Source organism: Zootoca vivipara, chromosome 14 (genome assembly GCF_965207765.1).
Source record: "Zootoca vivipara chromosome 14, rZooViv2.hap1.1, whole genome shotgun sequence".
In the NCBI taxonomy this organism is placed as follows: domain Eukaryota; kingdom Metazoa; phylum Chordata; class Lepidosauria; order Squamata; family Lacertidae; genus Zootoca; species Zootoca vivipara.
Window position 1 is genome coordinate 39,786,935 of NC_142597.1, and position 27,758 is coordinate 39,814,692.

Below are 27,758 nucleotides of genomic sequence, written 5' to 3' on the forward strand. Positions count from 1 at the left end.
AGTGGGGAGTGCCTGGTGTTGCCCAGGATTTTTAGAAACCAAAGTCACACCAAGGTGACGTTTTGGTCCGCCATTTTTATTGAAAATGGCAGACTTTGCATAGCTGCCAAGTTATCCCCTTTTTAAAGGGATTTTCCATTATGCTGAATAGGCTTCCTCGCGAGAAAAGGGAAAACTTGGCAGCTATGAGACTTTGGGCAGTGATATCTGGAGAGGCATCTGAACCTATGCCCAAAAGTGGGCGAAGTTACACCAAAGTCATGTTTCAGTCCGCCATCTTGAATCAGAATGGTGCCCAGTGTCCAACAGTGACCAAGATCGCCATCCACACCTCAGGAATCCTCCCGTTGAATTTGGTGATGATATCTTGAGAGGCATCCGGACACATAGAGAACAAGTGGACTGGACCACTTTCATATCAGAGTTTATTTTTACATTTATATTCCACCTGTTCTCCAAGAATAACAGCACAAGATAGTGAAATTCCAGTGAGTTTCATGACTGAGCAGGGATTTGAACCCTGGTCTCCCAGGTCCTGGTGCCACACTGGCAATGCAGGATCACAGTTCTTCTGGGCTCCAAATTTCTAGATTTTGAGTTTCCAAGTTGAAGAGTAAGATTGGGGGTTGAAATTGAAGGACAGGAGATATGGAGTTAATGTGAGCTGGAAGAGGAGAGAACAGTGGACTTGGAAGAAGCACAAAGATGTAAATAGGACAGGAAAATGGCAAACAATCCGTCCCTTTTAGCCATGCCTTGCTGCTTCATTCGATCGCAGAACCTACAGGTCTTGTTGGACTTGGGGGCGGATCCGCAGTATACATTTGAAGCACATTCAACGCGCATGACCCCCACCCCCACCCCGAACTGTAGTTCCCCTTCACAGAGCTATAATCCTTAGCACTCCTAACAAACTACAGTCCCCAGGGTTTCGAGTGGGAAGCAATGTACTTTTTAAATGTACACTGAATGCTAAATGGATGGTGTGGATCTCCCATCAGCACAGCTAGGGATGATGGGAGTTGTAGTCCACCTGGGACCCAGGTGGCGCTGTGGGTTAAACCACTGAGCCTAGGGCTTGCTGATCAGAAGGTCGGCGGTTCGAATCCCTGTGACAGGGTGAGCTCCCGTTGCTCGGTCCCAGCTCCTGCCAACCTAGCGGTTCGAAAGCACGTCAAAATGCAAGTAGATAAATAGGAACCGCTACAGCGGGAAGGTAAACGGCGTTTCCGTGTGCTGCTCTGGTTTGCCAGAAGCGGCTTTGTCATGCTGGCCACATGACCTGGAAGCTATATGCCGGCTCCCTCGGCCAATAATGCGAAATGAGCGCGCAACCCCAGAGTCGGTCACGACTGGACCTAATGGTTAGGGTCCCTTTACCTTTACCATTTGGAGGGAGACCAGTTTCTGTAGCCCTCATATAAAGGCGGGGTGGTATTGGGATCCCCGGACAGTGTGACTCATAACCTCCACCCTACTCTTTGTCTTTCCCATTGAGCATCCATGGGGCTCATGGAGGAGTCTAACCAGGCCTGTTTCTGTCTCATGAGCATCTCTCTCTCTCTCTCCCTCTCCCTCTCTCTCTCTCTCTCTCTCTCTCTCTCTCTCTCTCTCTCTGTGTGTGTGTGTGTGTGTTGTCTCTGTGGGTGCACCGCATCAAGCCTGTTGACCCTCATCCCTCTTTCTCCCACCCAGCCCCTCCCGGCTGAAAATTGAAATAATGATAATGCTCGTCTCCCAACTGCATCAAAGTATCAGCACATCAAAAGCCAGGAGGCATGAAATGCAAATGGAAGAGTGATGGCAGATGGATGGCGCATGATCGCCTGATGCCCAATGAATTTTAAAAGATGACGGTGTGCACATGAGGGGAGAGGGAGAGAGAGAGAGAGAGAGAGAAGGAGAGGCTCTGAAATAAACACGTTATCCCAGCAATAGTTTGTGTGTGTGTGTGTGTGTGTGTGTTCTCGCTGCTCACTCCTGACAATATTTTTTCACACTTCGCTGAACATCCACTCTATCTTGTCTCTCTCCCCCCCCCTCTCTCCTCTGCCTACCTCTCTCGCACACAAGTCTCGGGTCGCGTCACTGCAGCTCCGGTGGATATAATAAGATCTAAACCACGAGGTTGTTATTTGCATAGAAATAGCATGGCGCCCCCAGGCAGAATGTGGGAAGTGGGGGGCGGCGGCGGGGGGGGCAGGCAGTGAGAACGGGCAAGGGAAGGAGGGGGAGAAGGAGGCGGAGATCATTTGTCTAAAATTTTAATGGAAACTTTTGCTGAGGCAGAGGCTTTTCGGGTTTTTTTTATTATTATTATTTAAACCCACCCACCCCCGGCAACTTTCTGACCAAATCTCCCTTGCAACCCTCCCAATTTAGACATATATTACACATGGCACACATCATTTGGTTTAACACAATGCTGGTCAGAGTGAGATCTGGCGCCTTTCTGTCGTGCTGTTGGAATTCGCAAGCGTGCCGGTTTCACTTGGTTCCGTTTTTGTTGAAGGTTGAATGCAAAGAAGCAAGTAATCTCTGCTGGTTAATTTTTGAAACGTAAATGCCACATAATGTTTGTTCTGCACTCACGAGAAATCAGCCTTTTTAGTGTGGCAAGCACCTGTTCACTGGAACTCCCTGCCCCTTTATATTGAGTAAGCGCTTTCACTGATGCCCGTTAAAAACTTTTTTTTTTGTTTAGGCAATCCTTCCCTGACGTTTAATTTTATTATGCACGATCAATTTTTTTAAATCTTAAAATATTTTAAGATACAGTGGTGCCTCGCTTAACGAATGCCCTGCTTAACGAAATTTCCGCTTAACAAAAGGTTTTTCTAGTGGAGGTTGCCTCGCTAGACGTATTCGTTTGACGAAAAATTCATCTAGCGAATCGCGGTTTCCCATAGGAATGCATTGAAATTCAATTAATGTGTTCCTATGGGCAAAAAAAATCCAAAAAAATCAATGCATTCCTATGGGATTCGCTAGACAAATTTTTCGTTATAAGAAAAGACCCGTGGAATGAATTAAATTTGTCTAGTGAGGCACCACTGTATTTTAAAAATATCTATATTTGATTATTATGTCTGCTGTTTTTAAAGTCTGCTTTATTCCTTTTTTAAATGAATATTTGACATGGTTTTATGTAAACTGCCCATACATTTTTTTTAATTAAGCAGATAAAAGATCTTGCTAAAGAACGAAATACAGCTTTAAATCCCTCCACCAAAAACATGCAGAGTACCCATTTTACGAAAGTTGTTTTGCCAACACGGCTCAGATCGTTGGAACGTAAGAACTGGCTTTTAAAAATTATTTCCTTCCTTACTAATTATTCAATTTATGGACCACCATGAATTGGATTCACTATGAGGTCCAAGGGCAGGTTGCAGCAATCCCCCCCAGTCCTTTAAAACAAATTTAAGTCAAAAGAATATGGTGGGTCCTAAAACATATATATATATATATATCAGGTGTCAAAGGGGAGAGTAATGCTGTGCGCCCTCATTACAAGACAAAAACGGCACCATTCCACATCTTGTGGGCTGCCACAGGTTGCAGGCATCCCCAAACTGCGGCCCTCCAGATGTTTTGGCCTACAACTCCCATGATCCCTAACTAACAGGACCAGTGGTCGGGGAAGATGGGAATTGTAGTCCAAAACATCTGGAGGGCCGAAGTTTGGGGGTGCCTGGGTTAAGGGCTCCTCTCCTGAACATCCAAGGAAGATGAAATTACCAGGAGGGCCTCCCCTCTCCTGATCTTAGAAGGAGACAGCCTTTCAGATATTTGGGGCATACGTCCTCCAGGCCTTTAAAGGGTTTTCTGAGGAATTGGGCATATTGTTTGGAATACCCCTGCAAAGTCTCTTGACTTTTCTGCAAGGACCCTCCAATATTTAGTTCTGGCTTTGCGCTGGTGGTTTGTGCCAAGGCTCGCATCAAGTGGATCTGCTCCCGTTGCCTCTTCTCCTGGCAACCGAGATCAAAGTAATCACTGGGGGGGCGGCGGCGGCGGCCGGGGTGTGTGTGTGCGTGTGTGAGCAATGACATTAGAGCCAGAGCAGCAAGTCCCATCCCTCCCATTCAAAGGAGCATTGTAATTATTATTGCGCGATATGAATCTTTCCTGGAGTGGCATGGCACGAGTATTAGAAGGGAAGCGGGTGGGATGCAGTGCCTTGGAGAATGCTAATTGGAAAGGAAAGGGGCACAGGAATGTCAAAAGGAAACTGACACTCCAGCAGGACCAACTATTCTTTCCCTCCTCCCCAGGCCTTGTGTCAAAGCTTCCCAAGGTTAATCCGGTTCTCTTTGCCTCTTGCAAGAGGTTGAGACCGGATGCTTGGGTCACACTAGGTAGGGTAACGGCATGGCTGATGCCGCACCTTGATCATAGATCTGTGGGTCAAGATAGGACATTTTGGGTAACTTAAAAATGTGGCCGGCAGCTGAGCTTGGCTCTCCTTCATTGGAGGTTTTTAAGCAGAGGTTGGGTGGCCATCTGTCTCAGGTGCTTTAATTGAGATTCCTGCATTGCAAGGGGGGTTGGACTAGATGACTCTAGGGTGTCCCTTCCCACTCTACAATTCTATGATTGAAAAGCACCCAGACAGCCTGGAGCTGATGAGAGTTTTTAGCCCAGAACATCTGGAGGGTGCCAGGCTGGCAAAAGCTATTAGCAGAGTGACTGGAATGAAACAGAGTTCCAAGAGAAAAGAATAGTTTACTGAGGTAAACTTCACAAAACGGTACATGTTATGAGGAGAAATAAACAGGCGTTTCTTCAGAACTACTTTCCCCTCCCAACTCCTTCAACCATCTTCATCACTGGCAGCCAGCTCGCAACTAAATAGAGCAGGGTTTCCCAAACTTGGGTCTCCAGCTGTTTTTGGACTACAACTTCCATCATCCATAGCAGCAGGACCAGTGGTCTGGGATGATGTGAACTGTAGCTCAAAAACAGCTGGAGACCCAAGTTTAGGAAACCCTGAAATAGAGCCTTCAGCCAATCTGAAGAACAGAACTGACCCATAAAGTTGTTGTCTGAATCGACCACTTATGGACTGCCTCCTCTGATATGAGCCTACAATGACTCAAATAGCAGCCCTCTGAGAGATGCTCAGGGAGCATAGCTGCCAACTTTTCCCTTTTCTCGTGAGGAAGCCTATTCAGCATAATGGAATTTCCCTTTAAAAAAGGGATAACTTGGCAGCTATGTCAGGGAGTGATGACAAAGGAAGGCTGTAGGCCTCTCTAGCTGACCCTCAATACTCTTACTTTGTCCCTCTCCAGCCATACTCTGTGTCCTTGAACCCTTGCGAGATTTGACATCTTTCCACAGGGCCTGCAAGACGAAGCTGTTCTGCCTGGCCTTTGGTGTAGACTCAGTCTGACCCCTTGTTTGGGATTTAGTATATAAATTTTCCTTAGCTTTTTCGCTGGCCCATGTAGGACCAGCGTGGATAGCTGGCTTGGGTGAATATCTGATGTTTCCTCCCTTTATGGTCTTGATTTATGGGCTACTACTAGAATGAGGCTGCATTTTAAGCCGTATTTTAATTAACTCCCCCCCCCTTTTTTCCTATTACGTTTTATTGTAATCTATATTTGGTGTTAACCAACCTGAGCCTGGCCCTGGCTGGGGAGGGCTGGGTATATATAAAAATTCTTTTTTATTATTTATTTTTAATAAAGCCGCTTGCTTGCATGGCGGGAAGATGCAGAGAAGGGTGGTTTGTGTAGAAACAGCTGGCTTTTGCACAGGCACCCCCAAACTGCGGCCCTCCAGATGTTTTGGCCTACAACTCCCATGATCCCTAGCTAACAGGACCAGTGGTCAGGGGTAATGGGAATTGTAGTCCAAAACATCTGGAGGGCCGAAGTTTGGGGATGCCTGCTTTTGCATGTCTGGACTGTGGCTGCTGCATCTTCAGAAGGCTCTCTACTGCTCTGTCCTCTTCTCTTTCTTGCCCCACCCGCACCTACCTTTGGTTCCACCTGCCACTGATATGTGGCCCCTGGAAGGCTGTCCATGAGGAAATATGGCCCTCGGGGCGAAAAAGTTCCCCCACCTGTGCTGTAGAGCTGTTTCTGCCTCCACTGCCGTCTTCTTTGAATCTCTTGTGTGGACTCTGCATCATTGCAAGCCGTTGGGAGCCACCAAACCTGGATGGCTTTAAAAGAGGATTGGACAAATTCATGGAGGAGATGGCTTCTGAATACCAGTTCCTGGAAACCACAGGAGGGGAGCGTGCTCCTGCACTCGAATCCTGCTTGTTGGTTTTGCCCTAGGCATCAGGTTGGCCCCTGTGAGAACAGGAGGCTGGGCTAGGTGGGACATTGGCCTGTCCTGGCAGGCTCTTCTTACATTCTTATGAAGCATCGCAGAGACCTGGTCAAAGCTGCTCGGAGACGGGCTGGTTCTTGTCTCCTTGGCCAGAGGCTGGTGGGCTGTGCCACAGCTGAGATGCCCCTCCCTGGGTGGGTGGGTGGGTTGGCCAGGATGCCCAGAAGTGTCCTTGCCCTCGTGATTCTGTAACAGAGCAGACAACCTCTTGGTCTGGAAACTTTTCGGCAGTCTCTTCCTCCCTCAGCCTTGATTTGAGCCGTTTTATTTCTGCATACCAGTCTCGGTTAAGGGAGGCAATTTACATGCCAGATCCTGGCATTACTAATCCTCCTTTTATGTCCCTCTAGGGAAATGAGGTCAAAGAGATCTCCGCTGGGGTGGTGTTCCCTCTCTCCTCACCCCACCCCCATTTCACATAATAATAATAATAATAATAATAATAATAATAATAATAATAATAATAATTTATTTATACCCCAGCCACTCTGGGCGGCTTCCAACAGAAATATTAGAATACACTAATTTCTTAAAGATTAAAAGCTCCCCTAAACAGGGCTGCCTTCAGATGTCCTCTAAACGCCTGGTAGTTATTTTTCCTTTTGACATCTGGTGGGAGGGTGTTCCACAGGGCGGGTGCCACTACCGAGAAGGCCCTCTGCCTGGTTCCCTGTAACTTGGCTTCTCGCAGCGAGGGAACCGCCAGAAGGCCCTCGGCACTGGACCTCAGTGTCCGGGGAGAACGATGGAGGTGGAGACGCTCCTTCAGGTATACTGGACCGAGGCCGTTTAGGGCTTTAAAGGTCAGCACCAACACTTTGAATTGTGCTCGGAAACGTACTGGGAGCCAATGCAGGTCTTTCAAGACCGGTGTTATGTGGTCTCGGCGGCCGCTCCCAGTCACCAGTCTAGCTGCTGCATTCTGGATTAATTGTAGTTTCCGGGTCACCTTCAAAGGTAGCTCCACATAACTAAGGATCGCTTCTCTCTGTGTGGAGCCAACGTCTCCACACAGACGTCTGCCAACGTCTGGAGGTGCCAGCTGCAATCCGTTTGTACACTGAGAGCGAATGGCTGCTTTGGCAATGCTGTCCATGCATTGCCTGCTGAAACAGTCCTCTTGCCACTTTTCTGGTAAAAAGGCTACAGATCTCTCCCACTGGTTTGCATAATCATTTTTAAAAAGCCTTGTGTGACAAAGAGAGGTGGGCACAGTAGGTGTGGGATGAGCCCAGGTAGGCAAACTAAGGGCTGGGAGCCGGATCCGGCCCAATCGCCTTCTAAATCCGGCTCGCGGATGGTCCAGGAATCAGTGTGTTTTTACATGAGTAGAATGTGTGCTTTTATTTAAAATGCATCTCTGGGTTATTTGTGGGGAATTCATTCATTTTTTTTCCTTTCCAAAATATAGTCCCCCCACAAGGTCTAAGGGACAGTGGACTGGCCCTCTGCTGAAAAAGGTTGCTGACCCCTGGCCCAGGTATTACCCTGTGAGGGTAGGCCTCGTGCTTTTTGCGCCCAGCATCAAGGAAAGGTCGTGGCTAGAGCATGTTCAGTGGTAGAGCATGTCAGGGACTGGCAAGGCTCTGAGGAGTGTTGTGGCAGAGGCAGTGAGTCCAGAGGCCGATCCAAGGGAAGGGAAGAGCGATTTATGGGGGTTTGTGCCTCCTGTGAGGAAGGAGCCAGGGCTGGAGGAATGGGAAGAGCCTGAGCATCAGAGAGAGAGGGGGGCTGGAGGAAGGGCATAGGATGCTCCAGGAGCAGAGGAAGAGGCAGTAGAATCCCCTTGGACCACATGAGTCAACAGTGTGATGCAGCAGTCAAAAAAAGCTAACACTATTCTGGGCTGCATCAACAGAAGTATAGTGTCCCAATCAAGGGAAGTGATAGTACTACTCTATTCTGCCTTGGTCAGACCACGCCTGGAATACTTTGTCCAATTCTGAGCACCACAATTTAAGAAGGATGTTGACAACTTGGAACCTGGGCAGAGGAGGGCAGCCAAGATGATCAAGGGCCTGGAAACCAAGCCTTATGAGGAACGGTTGAAGGAGCTGGGTATGTTTAGCCTGGAAAAGAGCAGACTGAGAAGGAGATATGATAGCCATCTTCAAATATCTGAAGGGCTGTCACGTGGAAGAGGGAACAAGCTTGTTTTCTTCTACTCTGGAGGGTAGGACTCGAACCAATAGCTTCAAGTTGCAAGAAAGGAGATTCCGATTAAACATCAGGAAGAACTGTTCAACAGGGAAATGGTTTCCCTCGGGAGGTGTTTAAGCAGAGATTCAGCATTGCAGGGGGTTGGACTAGATGACCCTCAGGGTCCCTTCCAATTCTATGATTCTGTGAATTAAATAATAAATGGAAAGAAGGGAGGGAGGGAGGAGGTGTGTGTCTCTGTGTGTGGTGTTTTTTAAAATTGTTGGATGATGCTCTGAGTGGTTTTTAAATAGTGGGGTATAGGTAGTTTTATATTTTTATAATAAAGAAGTATTCTGCCTTTAGCTGCTTTGAATTATGGGCCCTTTTAACCCTTGGGTATAGAAATGTGATTATAGATTATAGGTATTGCTGCTGCTGCTGCTACTACTACTACTATTCGTACTATGTGATCATTATTAATACTGGTGCTATTACTAATAAATAATGTCTTAAGACACGGATTTTAAAAAAAGCAATTAATTAGAATGGCTAAGAAAGGGAAATGTGACAGCGTTTCTTCTAGGATAAAGTGAGATATGGGCTGGCCAAGACTCAACCTAAAAAGGAGGCTCGCATTCGCATGGCTTTCCTGTGGATTTGCAGTCTGCGGGCATCTACAGTAACTGGCAGGTTTTCCACAGTTGCCTCCCCACTCCAGCCCCCAGCCCCCACCCCCAAATCACTCACCAGAGGGAAAAAGAGAGTTTGCGAACAGCTCTTCAAATATATCATGCAATAGTGTACCATGAATTTCTCGTGAACCGCGGTGGCGAAGCAGTTTTATTTATTTCCGCGACTTTAAATCAATACAAAGTAGAGCTCTCCATTCTGGAGCCAGGTATGGAGTGCGGGGAGAGAGAGAGTGAGGGTGGGAGGAGGGGGGGGAAATGAGTCCATTGTACTCTTAAAACTTTGGGGAAAGGAGATGACAGCTATATAATTCCATTTACCAGGCGCTTGGGGTTTTAATGTGGAGGTGACGGGGAACTCTTTCTGCGTTTAGTGCCTCCATATCTTCTAAATAAAAGATCTGCAGAGCTGATAGGGGGGTATAGCGCTGCCTTTAATAATCTCCAAGCATTAGACCGAGCCAATATGTTCCCAAGTCAGGAAAGGTCCCCCACTGAACGCTCGTAAATTAAAAAGTGCAGGAGCGGCTCCCAAAGTTCCGCGATTAGAAATGCAAAGGCTGCAGTCTGTTTGGGGGGGGGCAGGGTGTGATCCGCTGTGGTGGGTGGGGAGGGGGTAAATAGGTGGTTGGAATGGGAGACTAACCCAAGAACTAGATAGGAGCCAGTTCTTGATCCTGGCTGTGCTTCCAGGCAACCTGCTTGTTGGGCGTTCGTCCTGATTTGCTTGCAAGGAGATCAGAAGATGCAGGCTGTTTAATGAGCATCCGCGCTGATGTTCTTGCAGCTAGATAGACAGTGTTTGGGGAAGGGCCATAGCTCAGTATGGAGAGCACCTGGGTGGCATGCAGAAGGTCCCAGGTTCATTCCTTAGCCCAGGGGTCAGCAACCATTTTCAGCAGGGGGCCAGTCCACTGTCCCTCAGACCTTGTGGGGGGCCGGACTATATTTTGAAGAAGAAAAAAGAACGAATTCCTATGCCCCACAAATAACCCAGAGATGCATTTTAAATAAACGGACACATTCTACTTATGTAAAAACACGCTGATTCCCGGACGGTCTGCAGGCCGCATTTAGAAGGCGATTGGGCCACATCTGGCCCCCGGGCCTTAGGTTGCCTACCCCTGCCTTAGCCTCTCCAGGTAAAGGTAAAGGGGCCCCTGACCATCAGGTCCAGTCGTGTCCGACTCCGGGGTTGCGGCGCTCATCTCGCTCTATAGGCCGAGGGAGCTGGCATTTGTCCGCAGACAGCTTCCGGGTCATGTGGCCAGCATGACAAAGCTGCTTCTGGCGAAGCAGAGCAGCGCACGGAAACGCCGTTTACCTTCCCGCCGGAGCGGTCCCTATTTATCTACTTGCACTTTGATGTGCTTTCGAACTGCTAGATGGGCAGGAGCTGGGACCGAGCAACGGGAGCTCACCCCATTGCAGGGATTTGAACCGCCGACCTTCTGATCAGCAAACTCTGTGGTTTAACCCACAGCGCCACCTGGGTCCCTGAAACCCTGGAGAGCTGAACAGTACTGAGCAAGATGGGACCTGTGGTAGGGCTCACTATTAAGGCTGCATCCTATGTTTCTGAGTTGCGTCAATGGAAGTGCCACCCCACACTTTCCAGACCCCCAAATCCCTTTCCTTACTGGAAAAAGTCTGATCTTTTGCAGAAGCAAATTTGTTGTGCAGGAGCTCCCAGTAAACTATAATTGCATAACCTGAATTTGCTGTGGTAGGTGACTGAATCTCACTCAAAAACAGAGGCAGCCTGGTCAGGATCTGGTGGGACATGTGTCATTAGACTGCTCAGGAACAGAGATCTCAATCATCTGTCAGATTCAACATATATGTGAGTGGGCATGTGCCCAGTAACTCCACGGAGTGCCCAGGAGTTGTGTTTAATTTTTCAAAAGAGAGGAAGCTTAAAAAAGAAAAGAAAAGAATAAAAATAAAAATGAAGGGACTCATTAAAAACTAATAATAAACAGTTGTTAGATTTCTCTTTACTGCTGCAAAACCCCATAGAGCACTTTTGCTAATTTAATTGTATGTTGGTTTGTTTCTGTCTTAAATTTATGTAAGTTCTATATGTTTTGCTCAGCGTATTTTGGAAATTGTATGGTTTTGGTGTTTTGTTTTTTCAGGTTTGTGACTGTATAATAAAGTTGTTGCTGTGGTTTTATTGTTAATTTCAGAAGAGAGGAAACTTTCTAAAAAGTAAGGGGACAAGGGCCGGAAGTATCAACTATCTTTTAAAAGGTGCTTGGGGATTGTTTAAAAACCTCTGCAATAAAATACTTGGGTAAAAAAATGTACATTTCTAATCTGCAATGTACAAACAAATCCATGAGGATGCCAGTGTGGTTAATGAACAGAATCAAGGAAGCTATAAAAGGCAAGAAGGCTTCGTTTAAAACGTAAAAGTCTTGCCCAAGCGAGGAGCATAAAAAGGAACATAAAGTCTGGCAAAACAAATGTAAGTTGACAATAAGGCAGGTAAAACGCAGCGACAAGTTTGAGCAGCTTTTTGTTAAAAACATCAAAACAGGCAATAAAAAATGTCTTTAAATACACCTGAAGCATTAAACTAGCCAGGGAGATTGGGGGGGGGGCATAAGATGTCAAAGGAGCAAAAGGATGTCGAGATGCTTACACGCAAATTTGCTTTTTTGAGGGAGGGCATCAGATAAAGGCGATAAGAGGGAGAAACTTGCAGAGTTTAATTGCCAAATTAAAAAAAATTAACCTGTCGCTAGATCTGGGCAGCATACCCCTGAGAGTTCTTAAAAGAACTCAAATGTGAAATGGTTGATCTTCTAACAAAACAGCCTAGTTTCCTTACCTTGAAAGTAGCCAACACAACAATTTTTGCAAAAGTATCTGGGAAGGAATCTAGGAAATTACAGGCTAGTTAGCATAACTTCTGCCGCTTTTTAATTGGTAGGAAGTATTAATGTTGGGATATATATATATTGGCTCCCAGTACGTTTCCGAGCACAATTAAGTGTTGTGCTGACCTTTAAAGCCCTAAATGGCCTCGGTCCAGTATACCTGAAGGAGCGTCTCCACCCCTATCGTTCTGCCCGGACACTGAGGTCCAGCTCCGAGGGCCTTCTGGCGGTTCCCTCGCTGCGAGAAGCTAAGTTACAGGGAACCAGGCAGAGGGCCTTCTCGGTAGTGGCGCCCGCCCTGTGGACCGCCCTCCCACCAGATGTCAAAGAGGGAAAAAACTACCAGACTTTTAGAAGACATCTGAAGGCAGCCCTGTTTAGGGAAGCTTTTAATGTTTAATAGATTATTGCATTTTAATATTCTGTTGGCAGCCGCCCAGAGTGGCTGGGGAAACCCAGCCAGATGGGCGTGGTATAAATAATAATACATTATTATTATTATTATTATTATTATTATTATTATTATTATTAAAACCAAGGGTAGGTGACTTGCGCCCCTTCCTGGTGATCCAGTTAATATAAGAAGAGCAAAACAATATTAGTTCTCATTGTCGTATAACTTCCCCGCAAGCATATCAGAATAAATCCTCAGTGAAGACTGAACATTGTCTAAGCCTCTACATAAGCTTTGTGCAAGACGAAAGCTTAACATAAACTGGGTGTCTGGAGGAGCATAGTTAAAGGATATAAACAGGTCCCTCCATCCCTGAACGTGGCTTTAACAACCACAAACAGCTCCCAGAAAAAACTGGACTGCATTTTCACCAATAATAGCTACTGAAAAGAAAAATCAACACTCAAATGCTTGGGAGAAGGGAAGCATGTTTGTCAGACTCTAAAAATGTGTCAAAAAACAAAAACAAAACACCCACATATATTAAGTAAAACAGAAACATCGTCCCCTGACCCCACCCCTATCCATCTCTCCCCCTTCTACCTCCTTCCCCCTTTTCTTCCCCATGTCTCAACAAATGAATGCTTTGGTGGTGTTTCCTGCTTGGCAGGGGATTGGACTGAATGGCCTCTTCCAGCTCTATGATTCTATGCTTCTATGAAACTGATTTGTAAAAATGTTATGAGAGGCATTGCATGTATCTTTGTAAATCAAGAAAATCTTTAATTAAAAAAACAAGAACATTAGCACCAGGCAAGCCTCTCAAGGGGGGCATTCCACAGGTGGGGAGGGGAGCATTGCTGGAGAGGCCTGTCCCCTTGTTGCCATCCAGGGCTGGCTCTAAGGGAAGGCTGGGTGGCGCAGGGCGCCCGTCCACCAGCCGCGGCGAGAAACGGGGCGGGGGGCACGCCAGAGCAATGTCCGCACCACAACGCCAGGGCGCCCGACATGCTGAAGACGGCCCCATTGCCATCCTTTGGGAAAGTGCTATTGCCCAAAATATGTGGAAGGCAACAAGTTGGTGAAGGCTGGACTAGTTGGTGAAGGCATTCCAATCCCAGTTTAACTTCGATTTTCCTTATCAGTGAAACTGAGGATTGTTCAGGAGAAAAGAAGTCCTTCCCGAAGCCCCAGTCTCCTGTTGTTTAAAGGCACACACTTCTTTTCTTTTCTTTTAAAACCAGGACCTGCCTTTGTTATCAAGTTGCCATTATTCCACCATCTAATAACTTTTAATGGGCAGGGCAGAAGTACTGATCGATGAGGCTGAAAGCTGTTAGGAGCTGTTCAAGGCTCAATTGTAGATAATTGGACTGGAACTTTTAACTCTTTTCTTTCTTTCGGCCTTAATTCCTTTCCTTTCTTTCTTTCTTTTTGAGGGATTTGGATGTGTGTTGTTCATTCCTGTTTTTTTTGAGGCAGGGTTCAGGTTTTTCTTAAGCTGAACACAGAGGCGGCTGCCACCGGACTGCCGCCATTTTGCGGGTGGGGTTCAGCATCGTGCCAGCAAATTCAAGTCGCACAGTTTGCTTGGATTTGGAGATCTTGGGCAATGAGCCTGCTTCAAAAAGCAAAACAAAAGCAGGACTTTGCGTGGAACGGAAAGCAACTGGAAAGGGGGATAGTTGTTGCTTCATGACACACTGCAGCTTTCCCACAAACTGACGGCTTTCCTCTCTCATCCTTACTATTTCCAATCATCATCACCATTATTAAAATTAACTGTTTTCTTTCCTTCAGATTTTGTTCAATATGTACTGTCACTGGTCCTTTTGCACTGGAGGGAGACCTTCCTCTTCCTCTTAATCTCTTCTCTTCGATTGATTGCCAAAGAAGAAGAAGAAGACTCATTGCTATTTATTAATTTGTATCCCCATTCATGCCCAGGTGGCTTCCAAGCTGTTTCTAGGGTTGCCATATTTCAAAAAGTGAAAATCCAGACACAAAAGTTGTTGTTTTTAAGCTATTTTTAAGGCAAATTGGCAAAATTGCCACTGCTGACATGCGTTGCTATACATCTGAGTTTCAGTAAGGCACTTTTGGTGGTCCCACATGCACCCGAGGTTTGGCTGGCCTTAACCAATCAATGAGTCTTTAGAGTATAGGCCAGGCACCCCCAAACTGTGGCTCTCCAGATGTTTTGGACTACAATTCCCATCTTCCCCGACCGCTGGTCCTCTTAGCTAGGGATCATGGGAGTTGTAGGCCAAAACGTCTGGAGGGCCGCAGTTTGGGGATGCCTGGTATAGGCCCTGCCCTGTGGAACTCCTTGCCGATCGGCAGAAGCCTTCTGGGCATTGCCATATTCAGGCAAGTCTTCCGAACCTGAGGTGATTTTGCCAACCATCTCTTACTGATGCGTGTGCTAGGTTTTTTTTATAACAAAATATTGTTGTAATACTGTGTTTTTATACTGTGATCTTTTTACAGGAGAGCTTTGTAAATATTTACATTTTTAAAAATGAAATCAAATATACACTTTCATGATTAAAATAGATGATAAGACAATCCCAATTGAAATAGCACAGCTACAAAATAGGAGCGATTCAAGGAAAGAGTTCAAGGGAACACCCATGTTAAACACGTGCATCTTCAAAAGCTGGCAGAATGCCAGTAGAGTTTAGACAGAGAAATAAATAGAAAGTGGGCCTAAATCTCCACCAGCCACCAACAAATCCCAGTGCTGCTGGGAAGCAAACTGGAGTTGTTGCAACCATTTATCTGTAGACGGTGTGGACAGTTTAGGTTTACTGCTGCTGACAAGCCGGGAAAATGGCTATATATATATGCAGTCAGCTCAAATCCAAATAATTTATTATACGGTCCCAGACCTGCTAAAACAGAGGATACAAAGAATAAAAACATGAGCATTAACACATACACTTGTTTAACAGTATTCTGAACTGCTTGTCCTGCCATAGCTGCCAAGTCTCCCGTTTTTCGCGGGGAAACCCCCATATTTTGTTACCGTTTCCCGCTGTTATCCCGAATTGATTATATCCCGTAAATATCCCGTAAAGCTCCTGCCGGAGGCCATGTCCCGGCTCCCGGCTGTCTGCGCATGTCTGGACCTGCGCAGAAGCGATTTCTGGTGCCCAGACATGCAGACACGGGCAGCCTGGCACCGGAGGTAGAAGCGACTTCCGGTGCCGCTCTGCCCATGTCTGGGCACCGGAAGTTGCTACTATGCATGTCATGCGTAGAAGCGACTTCCGGTGCTGCGCCGCCGCGTTGAAGCAACTTCCAGTGCCGCGCCGCCACTGATACCAGATTTTTCAAGCCGGGAGTTGGAGGGTATGTGCCCTGCCCCCCATGTATGGGTGGCCCAGGAGAGAGTGGAACAAAATATAATGCCCAGGTCTCTAAACTTCTTGACTTGGGTCTATACGTTGACCACCATCTATTATCCACTTATTAATTGGTCTGTGTCTAGAAAAGGCCATTCTTTTTAATGGTTTGTTTTTATTGCACAAAAGTTATACACCTCTTCATTGCAAAAGAACCTCAGAGTAGTTTGCAAAGTGATTTAAGACCTGTTTTGGACAGTGGGACTTCAGTCCCTGCCAGTTTTGTTACATGGCAGTCAGGTGCTAAACAGTTCCCAATCAAGCTGTTTACATAAAAATTAAAAAGTGTAGGAGCTAATATTCAACCCTGGCAAATGCCCTTATTGGCAAGGATAGGTTTTGGCAAATTACCCTGCAACCCACATCTTATTCAAAGTGTAAGTGATGAAAAGTCGTCTTTTATCAATGGTGGTGTGGGGCTTGGTCCATAGTCTGCCACTTGAAATTGAATCAAAAGCCGATTTCAGGTCTGTAAAGGCAACAAACAAACCATATCCAGAAGGGTTCATATATCTCTTTGCCAGGTGGTTTAAGACTAGGCCAGGGATTCCCAACAAAATTTTCTCGAGGACCCCTCATCGAGCCGCTATTGTGACAAGGACCCCCATTAATTCCTAATCCTAAAATTAAAAAGTGAGAGCCAAATTAAGAGTCTTTTTATATTTTATATTTATACGTTTTTTACAGTTCTTCCTCTTCATCTGTAGGCCTTTGTCGTTTTAGCGAACCACTTTTTAACCAACGGTCCATTTTTAACTACGCAAACTGTAGCTTCTGCGAAAAACAACACTTTGTTTACAAACACTACTGTTTTGCAAAGAGGCAGCGCGCGCCAGGGAGGAGGGAGGGGAATGGAGAAGACAGGGTACCTGCACAGTAGCGCACTAATGAAGCCGACGCGCGCAAAGCATCTTGGGGAAGTGAGCGTTAGTAGAATGCGTGCGCCGCCTCTTTGCAAAACAGTAGTGTTTGTCAAGCGCCACCTAACGGTATACAGCAGAACTACTGCCTCTATCTAATTCTAGTTTTGCGCTAGACTCTGCTAATGCAGGAAGCGGCCAAAACAAAAAATCTGTTATCATACGAAATATATTTAATATATTTTTTATTCTAATAGCATCTTGCGGACCCCTCTGGCATAGCTCGCGGACCCCTGGGACCCCTGTTGGGAACCACTGGACTAGTCAATGTATTCACTTGACAACAGAGGCATGGCGGATCCAGTCACATTTGAAAGCCAGTTGGTGGGTGTTGGCTTACCTAATTTAGGTGGGAGATGGATGAAGGATTTCTCTCTATACACGATGTCCTCCAGCTTCACCTCTAACCCCACTGAAGCTGAAGCTGGCTTGGAAAAGAGATCACTGCTTGCGTTGTGTAGCCAGCGTTCGAAATTCCCCAGGCGCCAGGCATGTTTCGCAACTGGTGCGGGTCCAGTTGCAAAGCAAGTGAAGATGTCTTGTCGCCAGGTTTGGAGGCTGGCATCTCCACCATCTGGTCAGCCGGCCAATTTGTGGAGATGTCGCTGTTTTATTCTGGATTGTTTTACTTTCATGCGTTGTAAACCGCTTTGAGGTTTTTCTCTCTCTTTAAAATGTAAAGAAAGGTATAGAAAGGAGATGAAACGAAACAAAAATTAATAAGAATAGTACTGTGCTAAGCAAAAATCTGCTCTTATTCCCTTATGGGGTACACAAGAACCTTATTGGGTTCTCCATCGATCGGAGAATATATAACAGAGGCCAACCAGAGAAGTTTGAGAAGCAAAGCCTTTATTTGCTGTTGCAACAGGGTCCTTCCCCTCACGCAGGAGAACAAGGAAGGAACCCAGAACAAAAGAGAACCTCCACTTTTATCAGTTTTCCCATCACCAAGAAACGCCCCCAATACATCATTCCTACATCACAGCTATGTAATCAATACCTCACAAAAAAGGAGGGTTCAAGGTAGAAATCTGAGCACTTTTGACACCTCTCCTAGTCCTCCTATCACCCCTCCCAGGTGTGAATTCCTAAACACAAAGAGAAATTAACTTTTTCATAAGAGTTGATCACTGTCTTTTGTTCAGAGGAGTCTTCCATTGTGAATGAGATACAATTGACAGGGAATTATGGCTCCCAAGTTGCTAGTCATGTGGAAATGTGTGCATATGCTGATCCTTAAGCCTTCCTTAAGGCAGGGTTGAGTCCAAGCGGGAGGGGTGCGGGTCTCTGGAGTGGAGCAGAGGCGAAGAAGGTGGTGTTGCAAGGGATTCTGGGTAACTGCAGCTGTCAGGTTCGGTCACCCCTCTCTGTTCATTAGTAATGGTGTTCTGCAACCCCCTTATAATTTTCTATAACAGTACTAATAATAACAGCAAATTTCATTGCAGGGAAAAAAATAGCCACAAGACAGTCTGCTATGATGGCCATAACCTACATTTAAGGTGCAATTTAGTGTTTAGCTTATATATCTGAGTTTCTAAACACTGGTATGCACGCTCCTTTTGCTGCTGCCTCCAGTCAAACAGGTTGGGCAGGGTTTTGTATTCGAAAAACCTCTCAGGCCCATTTTACTGGGGGTAGGGGTGGTGATGTCTGAGAGAAAACAGTAATTCTCAATATGGGCAATCTGCAGGCTTTGAATGAAAGATTGTTTAAATAGTTTGGATGCAAACAAAGGATTTAGAAGCAGCGGGTGGGGGAGGTCAGTATTCACAGGCCGCAGGCCAAATCTGTCCTTTTCTGATGATTACCAATCCCAAAGGAGACCTGTCAAAACACTGGGAGGCCTATGAATACTACAGGTGAAACTCGGAAAATTGGAATACTGTCAAAAAGTGCATTTATTTCAGTAACGCAACTTAAAAGGTGAAACCAATATATGAGATAGATGCATGACATGCAAAGCAAGATATTTGTTGTAATTATTTGTCGTTAGGCGGGTCAATTATAAATGGAATGTAATTAATAAAATGTAATAGCGATGTTTATTTTTGTATTATTGTAACTATTTGTTTTATTACTGTGGAATTTCCAAAGGAGAGCATTTGTAAAAATTAAAAGAATAATAAAAATAATAATAAGTTGCATTACTGAAATAAATGCACTTTTCGGCGATATTCTAATTTTCCGAGTTTCACCTGTAGTCGGGGAAAGGCTGAGGTGAGAGCAGTGAGGACTCCATCTTTAATTATTTGCCCTGAACCAGCTGTGTTGCCTGGGGTGGAAGCAGCCTGACAATTCTCCACAGGTTCTAGCCTAGTGGAGGGGGAATATGAGGGCTGGATGTGGCCCTCAAGACCTTTCTGTCCGGCCCTTGGGTTTTTCCCCCAGACCCTGCCCTCCATCCTCTGCTCCTCACTCTCTTTGTGCACTTTTGCCTGACAGGACTGTTGTCCTTGGAGTGCGGCGATGCCTCTGGCTGGCTGGCTGGAGAGATGCGTGTAGAAACCTCTGACTTTTTCATGGCTTGAATGTTTTCATTGCATTTTTATGTTCTGTCGGAAGCCGCCCAGAATGCCTGAGACAAACCAATCACTTGGGTGGGGTACAAATAAATTATTATTATTATTCCACTGTTCAAAGATCAGAGCCACACCTGTTGCTCTGCCCACTTTAGCCTCTGCCCTGCCCACCCTCAGTCCGAAGGCCTTTTGTCCAGGAATGGAAAACCTTGGAGGGCCCTCCAGATGTCGCATTTTCCCAGGATCTCAAGGTGGCGAACATGGTTCTCCTCCTCCCCGTTTCATCCTCACAACAACCCTGTGAGGTAGGCTAGGCTGAGAGGTGGCACAAGGTCACCCAGCGAGCTTCATGGCTGAGTGGGGATTCGAACCCTGCTTTCCCAGGACCTAGTCCAACACTCTAACCTTTTATGCCACACCAACTTCGACTCCCATCAACCCCAGCAAGCGTGGGCAATGGCCTATGGGATGATGGGAATTGTAGGGCAGCAACGTCTGGAGGGCGACAGATTCCCCACACCTGCTTTGAGGCCTAAGAGGGAAGGGGCGAGGGAGAATGAGGCACCTGCCTCTTAAAAATTCAACTCGTGCCGGTTGTGTTTCCTAGTGTGCTTTTGTTTTGGTCAGGAGTGTGCGGAGGCGCCTGTGGTTGCGCACGCATGTTTCTCTCCCTTCCTCCCTTTTTGTTTTGTGTTTTGTTTTGTGCGATCTAAATGGAACCAGGTACATAATGCCACCTTCCCCGCCCGCCCTGCCTGTTGGAGAGACTCGTGCCATAAAAATAACAAATGGCGTGTATTTGCTCGAATGTCAAAGTTATGAGTTTATTTTGTAATGATGTGCTCCTGCCTTCATGAGGTAAACTGGCCGTGGCAGAGGTGTTATTAGTAATATGGACCCAGCAGAGCAGAAAGCCGAGTGACCGAGAGATCAGTGTATCAGTCAGCGAAAGGGCAAATGGGAAGAGACAGCGGGAGAATGGGAACAGAGCTGTGCGGCGCTTGGGCTGAGATTAGAAGAAAGGAGCAGAGAGAGAGAGGAAGAATTGAGAGACCAGTGGTCAGAAGCTCATTTTAATGGACCCCCTTCGAAGGAAAAATGCCGGGGAGGGGAAAGAGTTGCTTGCACCTGTCTGCGTGGTTTGAAATTTTTGACTGAAGGGTGTGTGTGCACGCAGACAAGGTCTCATTTTCAGACTTACTCCTTTCAAGGCCTCTCCTGCGTTGTATGTGTCTTTGGCTCTCTGCTGCAGTTTCACAGTTGTGCCATGCAAAAAAAAACAACACACAGTTTTTGTTATGTCTGTTTAGTTGCCAAAGCGAGTTTCTGCTCCCTAGGCGTAGGAAGGTGTCAATCTTCAAAAGTGCATGGATGAAATCTCAGCCCTGAATTGGAGAGGGACAGAGAGGAGGAGGAGGAGGAGCGGGTAGAAGATTTTGAGTATTTCATGGAAGAAATGGATTGTAGAGTTGGAAGGGGACCTTGTGGATCATTTAGTCCAACCCCCTGCAATGCAGGAAGATGCAGCTGTTGCAGACAGGGATCGAACCTGCAACCTTGGTGTTATCAGCACCGCGCTCTAAGCGACTGAGCTATGCAGGCTGAGCAGATGGGAGGGGCGTTCAAGAGCCACCATGGCTAACATAAGCAGAATAAATAATGCAAAATAAACAAATGCATTTAAAAATAAGGTTATCAATGGATGATATTGGAAGCACCATGGATTACGTTGGAAGCAGTGTGCCTCTGAATACCAGGAATCGTAAGTGGAGAGAGCTGGTGGATTATCTGGTCCTCTGTTTTATTCTCTCATTGGACAACCAGGGCTTGAGTAAGACAGCACTCTCCCCACTTGTAATTCCCAGCAACTGGCATTCAAAGGCACAGGGCCTCCAGCAGTGGAGGAACATAGCCAGTCTTTTGCAGCTACAGTACTGTACTGTATTAGCTAGTCTTCTACATTTGGTTTGTTTTCCAGCTGCTCTTTCCTCATTCCTTTGTGGCTTGGTGAGTATCTGGGAGTAGCTAAAATTGACCAAGGTTAAGAAAGGTTCGTAAGCCAACGACAAACCGTGGCTTCAGACTGTGGTTTCCTGCCACTGAACAAGCCACAGATAAGCCACTGGGCAGAGGGTTTGATAAACCATGGTTTGGGGTTGTGTTGGGGCCAAAGAAACCATGGAAAAGCAAATGCTGCAAAAGGTTCTGGAAAAGAGGAGATGGGGAACCTGGGACTTTCTTAGATTCGCTCTTGTCACAATAAACTATGGTGTGTTGTTGCACCTGGAGACCGCCATTGTGTTGATATTTTTACACGGACATTTTTATATTGCATTCTGTTTGCAGTTCTAATGTTAGCCACCTTGGCTGGCTCGTTTTTTCAGAAAGATACAGATTATACATTGCTATTAAATCAGTGAATACCAGGCTGTGGTCTGGAGGCACGTGAAGGCACCATTTTGCTGGATCTGGTCAACACCTGGATGGGAGACCTCATGCCATTCCTAGAAGCTGCTTTAGGTCCCCCGATGGAAGAAAGTTGGGATATAAATGCAATAAAATAAAATAAAATGCGGGGAATACTGGAGAGGGGACTTTGCTGAAATCAATTGGAGTTTCAGGAATGATTTTTTATATTGCGTGGTTAACAAAAAAAAATTCTAATAAAGAGCACATGGTTAAAAGGTATCTGTCTTTCCCTACCCCCTGCCTTCAAACAGGTGCTTGGAAGAGAGGTGTACACCTCCAACAACCAGCTGGGTGGGATCCAGATCATGCACAACAACGGGGTGACCCATAGCACAGTATGCGACGACTTCGAAGGGGTCTACACCATTCTTCAATGGCTGTCTTACATGCCAAAGGTATTTCTCTCCCTTCACCCCCTTTTAGCTCTTCTGGCATTGCTGTGGTTGAGTGCTTGGCTCAAGGACTGAACTCTGGGGAGGCCACAAAGATAATCAGTGTGCAGCTTGGGGTAGCTCCTGAATGGCTAGGAGTGCCTTTTGTCAGCTACAGCTGGTTCTCTAGCTATCACAGAGATCACCTGGCCGTGGTGATTTGCTCATTGGGAACCTCAAGACTTGAATACCGCAATGCACTCTAAGTGGGCTGCCCTTGGAAGCTCCAGGTGGTGTGAAATGCTTCAGCTAGAGCAGAATATCACCAGGACATAATGCTGATGCTTAAAAGCTTGGACTGGCTTCCCATCCACTAGTGCAGTGGTCCTCAACCTTGGGCCTCCAGATGTTTTTGGCCTACAACTCCCATGATCCCTAGCTAGCAGGACCAGTGGTCAGGGATTATGGGAATTGTAGTCTCAAAACATCTGGAGGCCCAAGGTTGAGGACCACTGCACTAGTGGGCCAAGCCGTACTCATGTACAAGGCCCTTAACTTGGGTCCAGGACCCCTTTTGCCCTCCAAACGGGATTCAGGTTATATCGCTTCTATTTGGCATGGATTTCCCCCAAGGAACCTTGGGAATTGTCATTTCAGAATTCACTTGTTACTTTGCAAAAGGGTTGTATGTTCAAGGCCGCATACTTGGCAGGGACTATTACTCAGTAGGCAGGGCACATCCTTTGCCTATCGAAGTTCCCAGTTAGCTCCTATTGGAAGGGTCAGGGGGCAGGTGATGGAATAGCCCCTTCTTTGCCAGAGACCCTGGAGAGTTGCTGCTAGTTAGAGTAGACAATCCTGGGATAGATGGGCAAAGCGCTGGATGTGGTAGAAGGAAGCCCTCCTGTGTTCCTGCGATGCCTAACTTGCCAAACATATGAGCATTTCAAGAATCTTACGTACCAACTTTCCCCTCATCTCCTCCCCCCTTTCAGAGCGTTTTCAGCCCAGTCCCAATGATCACTGTCAAGGACCCGATAGAAAGAACTGTTGACTTTGTTCCCACCAAGACACCTTATGATCCTCGCTGGATGCTGGCTGGACGCCCTAACCCAGGTACTTTAATTTCCAAAGAGAAGAGGAAATGGTGGAGAGGGGATAATTAATCGCTACACTATCTGTCTATCTATCTATCTATCTATCTATCTATCTATCTATCTATCTATCTATCATCTATCTATCTATCTTTTTATCTATCCACACTCTAATAGCAAAATCACATTCAGTTGCTTTCTGCTAGCAGTAGTTTTAAATCTTCAGTATTCTACACTATTTGGAACTTCTACTTCAGTTCTCCTGCTCAGCTTGCTGGAAAAGGAGCTTGCAAAAGGGCTGCTTACAGGACTTACCATTAGGTTGCAGCCCAGGTTTAGCACAGAGCCTGCAAACTTTTAAAGCAGCTGAGGCTTTGTAAGTTGCGTTGCTTTTGTCCTAGGAACTCAGCTGCCATAGGGCACCCTCCCTCTGTTAGGAGTAATATCCTCTCTGACTCCCAAGTGCAACGTTCTGTCTGCTGTGTGCTAACCCTGTATGTCAAGAGTGAGAAATCTCAGGCCCAGAGGCCACAGGCAGCCCCCCAAGCCTCTCTATCTGGCTCTGGGGACTCTTCCCCTGGCCACGCTCCACACCAGCCCTGTTTTGCACCCTCGAGTGTTTCTTATGTGTCCTTGAACTCTGATGACATGTCTTGTGAGCATGTGCAGAAACCAGCCTGATGTACAAAGGTAAAATTTACCTTTGTTCCTCCCCACACTCTTTGCCTCTGGCCTGCCCACCCCTAGTTCCTCACCCCTGCTATATACAAATAGTGATCTTGTTATTTGGCACCATCCCTCTGAAAGAGAGAGAGCTGGCAGCAGGCTTAGGGGCACCCCAAGGTTTGAAGAAGCACAAAAGTACTTTGGGGTAGGGGAGGATTGAGCATACCCCAGTGGTCCTGGAGTGCTGACTAACTGTTGAGAGGGGTGGAAGAAAGGGAGGATGGAATGGAGTATAATTAGAGAGGGTGTGGCCGGCTGCAACCCTGAATAGCACTCCACACAACAATGATTTATTGCAGGTCCCATGTGCTGCTGCAGTAATAGTAATAATAATAATAATAATAATAATAATAATAATAAATAACTATTAATAACTATTAATAACTATTAATAACTAATTAATATTATTAGTTAATAATGACAAAAATAATATTATTTGAATTTATATAGCTAATGCATACTCCATAAGCCCTATAAGGTAGGCCAATATTATTATCCCATATGACAGATAATGGGACTGAGAGAAAGCTGCTATCCTATTTTGCAGAGGCAAAATTCTAACCAGGACTTATTGAGCAGTCCCATCCTTCAGCAGCTGTACTTATCTGCTGGCTAGAATGGGATTTTTTTGGCAACTTCCTTTTGGCTAATATTATATCCTTCCCCTGCACCACCACCCACCTCGTCATCTTGCCGACAATTCATCTGGCTTGTTGAAAGCATGCAGGTTCCAAATTGAGTGACTTCGAGTTTTTTAATTTAGTGGAGGCGTTAAGGGGAAGCAGATGATTCTCCGCGATAAGTTTAAAGGAGAGATCTCCTAGGTGAAAAGTTAAAGCCGTTTATTAGGAGAGATAGCGCCACGATATTCTTCAAACTGACGCCCGATGCGAGGCCCGGAATCGAAACGATCAAGCTCTGGACTCGGCGATGGAGAGATCATTTTGAAATGGATGGTCACATTTTACAGCGGGGGGCCACGGAGCCAAGGAACATTAGAACATAGTAATTTCAAGTTTGGGCTTGATAAAACACTTGTCATCCCGCTGGAGTCAGCAGAGGTTGGCTTTGCTCGGATTCCACTTTTTTAATTGCTTTTGCACTTGGCGTTACAGGGCAAGGAGTGCTTGTTCAAAATTATAGCGTTGCAAAAGAGGTTGAACACGAGAGGCCTCCCCCACCTCCTGCGTTTGTATAGAGCCTGTGGGGGAAAGAGGCTTTTATAAGAAGCACAATTCTCCTTGCTTAAGGGCAGTGGAGATTTCCTCCCCACCTCACAAGAGAGAGGTATGGAAGCTGGCAATGCCTGCCTAGAGCCCATGTCTTCTTGGCACTGATTTTAAGCCTGTTCCTCTTCCCCACTTTGCTCTATTTGCATCCCTCCTAAACATATCAGGGAAGAGCCATAGCTCAGTGGCAGAGCATCTGCTTTGCATGCAGAAGGTCCCGGGTTCAATCCCGGGCATCTCCAGGTTGGGATGAGGATAAAACCCTGGAGGGCCTCTGCCAGTCAGTGTAGGAAACATTGAACCAAGGAGGTTCACAAACAACTGAAAGCCAACAGGAAACAACACCCACATTCAGAAAATATAATAAACTAGTCCATTAAAACAGCCTAATACACTCTAAACAGGAGATTCAAGCCAGGAGATCAGTGAAGTGCTTGTCTCAATAGTTGCATCCAATGTTATTATTTATTATTATTTATTAAATTTGTATACCGCCCCTCATCTGTTGATCTCAGGGCAGTTCACAAGATAAAAACTTTAGCCCTGCTCAGAGTAGAATCATTGAAATCAATGGATTTGAATAACTGGGGCCCATTAATTTCAATAGGTATTTTCCAAGAACAACTTGTGTTCCTGTTGAACCCGGGACCTTCTGTCTCCAAAGCCCATGCTTAGCCACAAAGAGGTGGAAGCTCACCCAAATGATCAGTCCATGTCTTTAAGTCTTGCTACTGCCAAAACAGAGGAGGAGCAGGCAGGGAGGGGGAGAGAATTCCGGTCTGAAAGCCTGGCTTAAAAGAAATTTAAAGTGCATACATTTTAGAAACTGGGGGAAAGCCTTGAAGAACAACCTCTTTTAATGCCTTGGCTGCCTTCTGACAAATGTTTCCCGTGTCTTGTGAGAAAGAGAAGGGGGAAAGGAACCACCCCGTAGAGTTATTTATTTAAAAGCAAGGCAAATTCCCTCTGCTCCCCGTGTCCCATCGTTTAACAGTAAATGATGCCTTCTGCTGATAAATGGCCCTCTCTATGCAGACGAGCAAATTAAAGAGGCAGCCACGGCAGCTGGCAGCAGGCAGGCATTTTCATAGCCTTTAATATATAACTTTTGGCAAGATTCACTTGGCATTGGCAACTTCTCTGAGAAAGTCTCATGTATTGATGGCAAGGTTAAAGGGGGCCTCCTTTCCCCCCCCCTCTGTTACTGCATTTGTATTCTGCTTTTCTCAAGACAGTGTGCAGGGTGCTCCCCTCACAATGTTGTTGTTGTTATTTTATTTATTAAATTCATATGCCGCCCTCCACCTGAAGAACCTGGTGCGGTTCACAACAGAAACATGCAAAATGAGAATACCCGAATACAAAACAAAAACAAACGAATAACCCCCTTCCCACAAGCACTTCTCACAACACTCCTGTGAGGTAGGATAGGCTGCAAGACGGAGACTGGTCCAAGGTCACCCAGTGAGTGTCATGACCAGGCACCCCCAAACTGCGGCCCTCCAGATGTTTTGGCCTACAACTCCCATGATCCCTAGCTAACAGGAACAGTGGTCAGGGATGATGAGAATTGTAGTCCAAAACATCTGGAGGGCCGAAGTTTGGGGGTGCCCGGTCATGACCATGTGGGGATTTGAACTCTGGTCTGCCAGGTCCTAGTGTGACGCTCTAACCACTGCACCACACTGGTGTAGCTACAGCAGAGTTGCCTGGTTCCAGATAAAACTGAACATGCTTCAATTTATACATAGTCCAGAGGGTATCAGCTGCCCCTCTTTGGTTTGTTGGTTCAATGAGACTTCCTTGGTTGATCTTGGCTGATCTTGGTTGGCTTGGCAGGTGTAAATCCCATCCCCCCCATGACTTCCATTTGCCTAACACAACTTCCTTTTCTCCCCACATGCCCCACCCCTATGTCCCCCTCTGCCAAGTCCGCTCTGGAGGGTTCAGGGAACTCCCAGGACAGATTTGAGGGGCACACAGAGGGAAGGGAGAAGTCCTTGTGCAAATGGCATGACCTTGCAGGCTGCAATCCTAATGCATTTTGAAAACAACAACAAAGGTGCAGTACGCGGCACTTTAAAAGATACAGCACATTTATTGCGGCATGACCTTTACCTGCACTCGAGAGTCCACTTCATCAGATGCAAGAAAACGTTATAATTCATGTGAGCAGATATGAAATTTGTATGCATTGTCTTGTGCTTTGCTTTTAATTATCTTTATTTATCTGCATATTTATAATCCGCTTCGCAAGACTCGTGACAACATGCGCTCTCTTCCACTCCTCTTGATGTTTTCTTCCCCTGCCTTTCTTTGTAGCTCAGAAGGGCCAGTGGCTCTCTGGCTTCTTTGACTACGGCTCCTTTTCAGAGATCATGCAGCCGTGGGCTCAGACAGTTGTGGTTGGCAGAGCCAGGTAAGTCGTTGTTGTTTGACATTTAACATTTGCGGAGAATTTTGCATGTCCAAAGCACTTAAAGGTACATTATTTTGTTGTCATTTCTACAACAGCCCTGCAAGGGACCTCAGTATAATTATCTGCGCACTGCAGAT

General features: G+C 46.1%; 1 protein-coding gene across 8 annotated transcripts in view; it reads left to right on the forward strand.

The window, feature by feature from the left end:
* ACACA (acetyl-CoA carboxylase alpha) overlaps positions 1 to 27,758 on the forward strand; it is a 200,598-nt gene that overhangs the window by 136,751 nt on the left and 36,089 nt on the right. For all 8 annotated transcript variants that reach the window (XM_060268325.2, XM_060268324.2, XM_060268327.2 and 5 more), the window contains 3 exons: positions 22,034 to 22,177; positions 23,149 to 23,269; positions 27,525 to 27,621. In XM_060268325.2, coding sequence (XP_060124308.1) covers positions 22,034 to 22,177; positions 23,149 to 23,269; positions 27,525 to 27,621 — 362 coding nt within the window. The remainder of the gene's footprint in view (positions 1 to 22,033; positions 22,178 to 23,148; positions 23,270 to 27,524; positions 27,622 to 27,758) is intronic.